Source organism: Sinocyclocheilus rhinocerous, unplaced genomic scaffold (genome assembly GCF_001515625.1).
Source record: "Sinocyclocheilus rhinocerous isolate Xijiao unplaced genomic scaffold, SAMN03320098_v1.1 scaffold1893, whole genome shotgun sequence".
Classification (NCBI taxonomy): Eukaryota; Metazoa; Chordata; class Actinopteri; order Cypriniformes; family Cyprinidae; genus Sinocyclocheilus; species Sinocyclocheilus rhinocerous.
The window spans coordinates 932,588-935,680 of record NW_015654502.1 but is presented as its reverse complement, the minus strand read 5'-3'; the positions used below and the strand labels follow the sequence as shown (position 1 = coordinate 935,680).

The 3,093-nt window shown below is 37.2% G+C and overlaps 1 protein-coding gene across 1 annotated transcript in view; it reads right to left on the bottom strand.

Moving 5' to 3' along the window:
• Window positions 1-3,093, bottom strand: part of LOC107717293 (rho guanine nucleotide exchange factor 12-like) — a 76,620-nt gene that overhangs the window by 36,498 nt on the left and 37,029 nt on the right. Inside the window, exon 3 of the mRNA XM_016523998.1 lies at window positions 1,494-1,588. Within this exon, the coding sequence (XP_016379484.1) occupies window positions 1,494-1,588 (95 nt within the window). The remainder of the gene's footprint in view (window positions 1-1,493; window positions 1,589-3,093) is intronic.

Sequence of the window (3,093 nt, the reverse complement as noted above, 5' to 3'; positions counted from 1 at the left end):
TTGAATTAAAAATATATAATAAAAAAAAATTATATATATATATATAATTTAAAAAAAAAAAATATTTATTTTAAAAGCATGTATTTAGCCCGTATATAACAGCCCACAGTTGCCCATCTTAAAAACATGTTTTAATTCAAGGAGCAAAAAAGTGAATATAAATTATATTTATAAGCATTCATATAAATTTTTCCAAACAAGAAAGAACAAGTAAAAAGCATATTGTGCTTTTGAAGTTCGGCAGCTGCGTGAACACTGAAGTAAAGAGCCATTGCTATGGAAATGATACACCGTCTAGTCTAGTAGCATTGGTGTAAGCTGGCAGATAACTCTATACACCGCACACGAACGGCGCGACACGTTGCATCAAAGCACATAGGATTCTGTCACTGAACGCGCGCTAAGTCGCTCACAGTAAACGGATGCCGCGTTGCATTTCTGACACACTCCACGCACTTGCACTACCGACAACCGGACAAATAGATATGGAAAATTCCCTTTGATGCATCCAGTTCTGTAAACTCGCCTTAACCAAATGCCCCCTTTCAAAAATATTGCTTCCAGCGCTCCCCAATGCTATCTGAATGCCCCCGTTGAGAAACGCTATACTAGACAACGACGGCTGCTTGGTCGAGAAAAAAAAAAACTATGCCAATTCAAAACAAACATACAATATCAAATACTGTCAAAAGAATGAAAAAATATTTCATATTTTTAGCTATATCACCCAACCCTAGAAGACACCAAACGCCACACTGTGGTTAGGATGGTTTAGTCATGCATCAGAAGAGGCGAGTCCAACACCAGAGGAACATCAGAAATAAACATGCATCATATCCTCCATTCACCGCTATTCTCTCTAACATGTGAAAGTGAGATATTTATGTTAGGTCAAACCAATAAAACAAAACTATGCACATGTGAAAACTGCTACAGAATAGCTCAGAAATCTTTGAAAAGATTTTTCTGATGAAATTCTGTCATCATCTCACTCATCTTTCAATCAAACAGGAAAACATCTCCCCATCCAAACAATGTGAATCATATTTTAATCGATACGATTATCACATTGTTCTCCACCATAAACCTCGCATTAATGGCCATGCACAGGACTGCTTTTCCTTCTCTACTCTCACCAGCGGGCTGAGAGGCAAAACTCGAAAGAAAAACACACTGACAATGTCTTTCAACTGCCAAAACCGGGGCCAGGAACATGTGCATCATTTATGGTCAGCAAGTATGAATCATGCCGCTGTTTAAAACCGTTCCACTGCAGTTAGTGGACGGGCACAGCCTTCCATCTGTGCTGTGTGTGGAGGAAACTGTTTCCATTTTAGAGTCTGAATAGACTGTGTGAGAGGAGCAGTGTGCTTCAGTCCACAGCACACGCACACATGAGCAGTCAGGACAGCCTTTAGTACAGTTAAACACTACGATTCTGTATGAGTAGAGAAAGTAAGTGTGAGTGTGAAAGAAACTCTGACTAAATTTACCAGTAGGGTCAAACTCGTGTGTAGGGGTACCAGGCAGCTTATCGCTTTTGGGCCTCTTGTCGGGAGGGGGGTCTCTGCTGGGAATGCTACTGGTTCTGTAAACACAAACAGGAGAAATCAATGTACAAAGTCAATGAAATGCATTAACACACTGCAATGAGCACTCAACATAATACACCAGTGGTTCTTATATCTGGGAGGGTTGTGACACAAAAATGAGCTGCAGTCTAATCGGGTTGAGTATAGTAGGTGAAAAAAAATGCTAAATGCAAATAATGAAACCATAAACTAACTATATAAGAAAATGCTTCTCTTATTTTTTGTTGCTGACATTAAATGACATCAAACCTAACTATATTTAACACAAATGAATTTGCTACTTGGTGAAAGTTAGTCAAATTTGTCAGATGCCAACACGGACAGGTTGTGTGACATGCCCTGATCTCCAAAACCAAAATGAACAAAACTTTGCAAGGTCCCTTTAAGACGACTTCGTTCACTCTGCGGCCATATTGGTAACGCCCCTGGGCAGCTATTTCTAGTCATGCAACTACAGCTCCTGTCTATTTGAATGGAGAAAGACCAGAATCAAACGTGTTTGTCCGAACTTTTCACATTTCAAATCAGGAATTAATGATCTAATAAATCATGATATCATATATTGTGCTTCTTTAGCTCAAAATCATGACATAAATAAATAAATAAACAAATGAAACAATCTATCTTAAATATACACACATATAATATTAATTACATATTATTAATAGAATTATATATTTAATTATATAATAAAAATAATTATATTAGCAATATTATATAAACTTAATATTACAATATTAGCATTTCAATATAAAAATGTTGTTTTTATTATTATAGCATTATTTATATTAATAAATATCACTTTTGTACAATAAACTATTTTGCAAGCCGTGTTGGGTCATCACTCAATGTCCAAAGTAAAATCTAGAAATATTTACTCTAAAGCAGTAAACATTCAGATCAGTGACTGACTGATTAATCCACATTTTACCATTTTCAGCTGATTAAAATAAGCAGAATAGTCAATTCCAAAACATCAATACTCGTCAATGAATAATATACTTTTTATTATTCTTATAGTAAAGTCTGTATAATATGAGCTCATTTAATTTAAGTGATTATGAATGTATCATGTCATCATAAAATTGTACTAACTGTATTGTATTCAACAGCATTAGATTGACCACCCTGCTCTTTAGATATCAGCAACAGCATTAAAGGCGCCATATGATGCTGCTAAAAAGAACATTATTTTGTGTATTTGGTGTAATGAAATGTGTTTATGCGGTTTAAAGTTAAAAAAACACATTATTTTCCACATACTGTACATTATTGTTTCTCCAAACAAAGTAGTTTCGCTTTCACAACGAAAAACACGGCGGCCTAGAGTGAGCGGAAGCCGCGGCTTAGCGTGAACTGAGTCCGGGCTAGAGTGAGCAGAGGCGGCGGGGTTGAGAACGGCGCAGCCGGCGGATTCGATGAAGGAGCGTCAACCACATGTGACGACCCCGGGCTGGACTCCGCTTCGTCCACGGTGAAAGCCGATCCGGCGATCCACAGC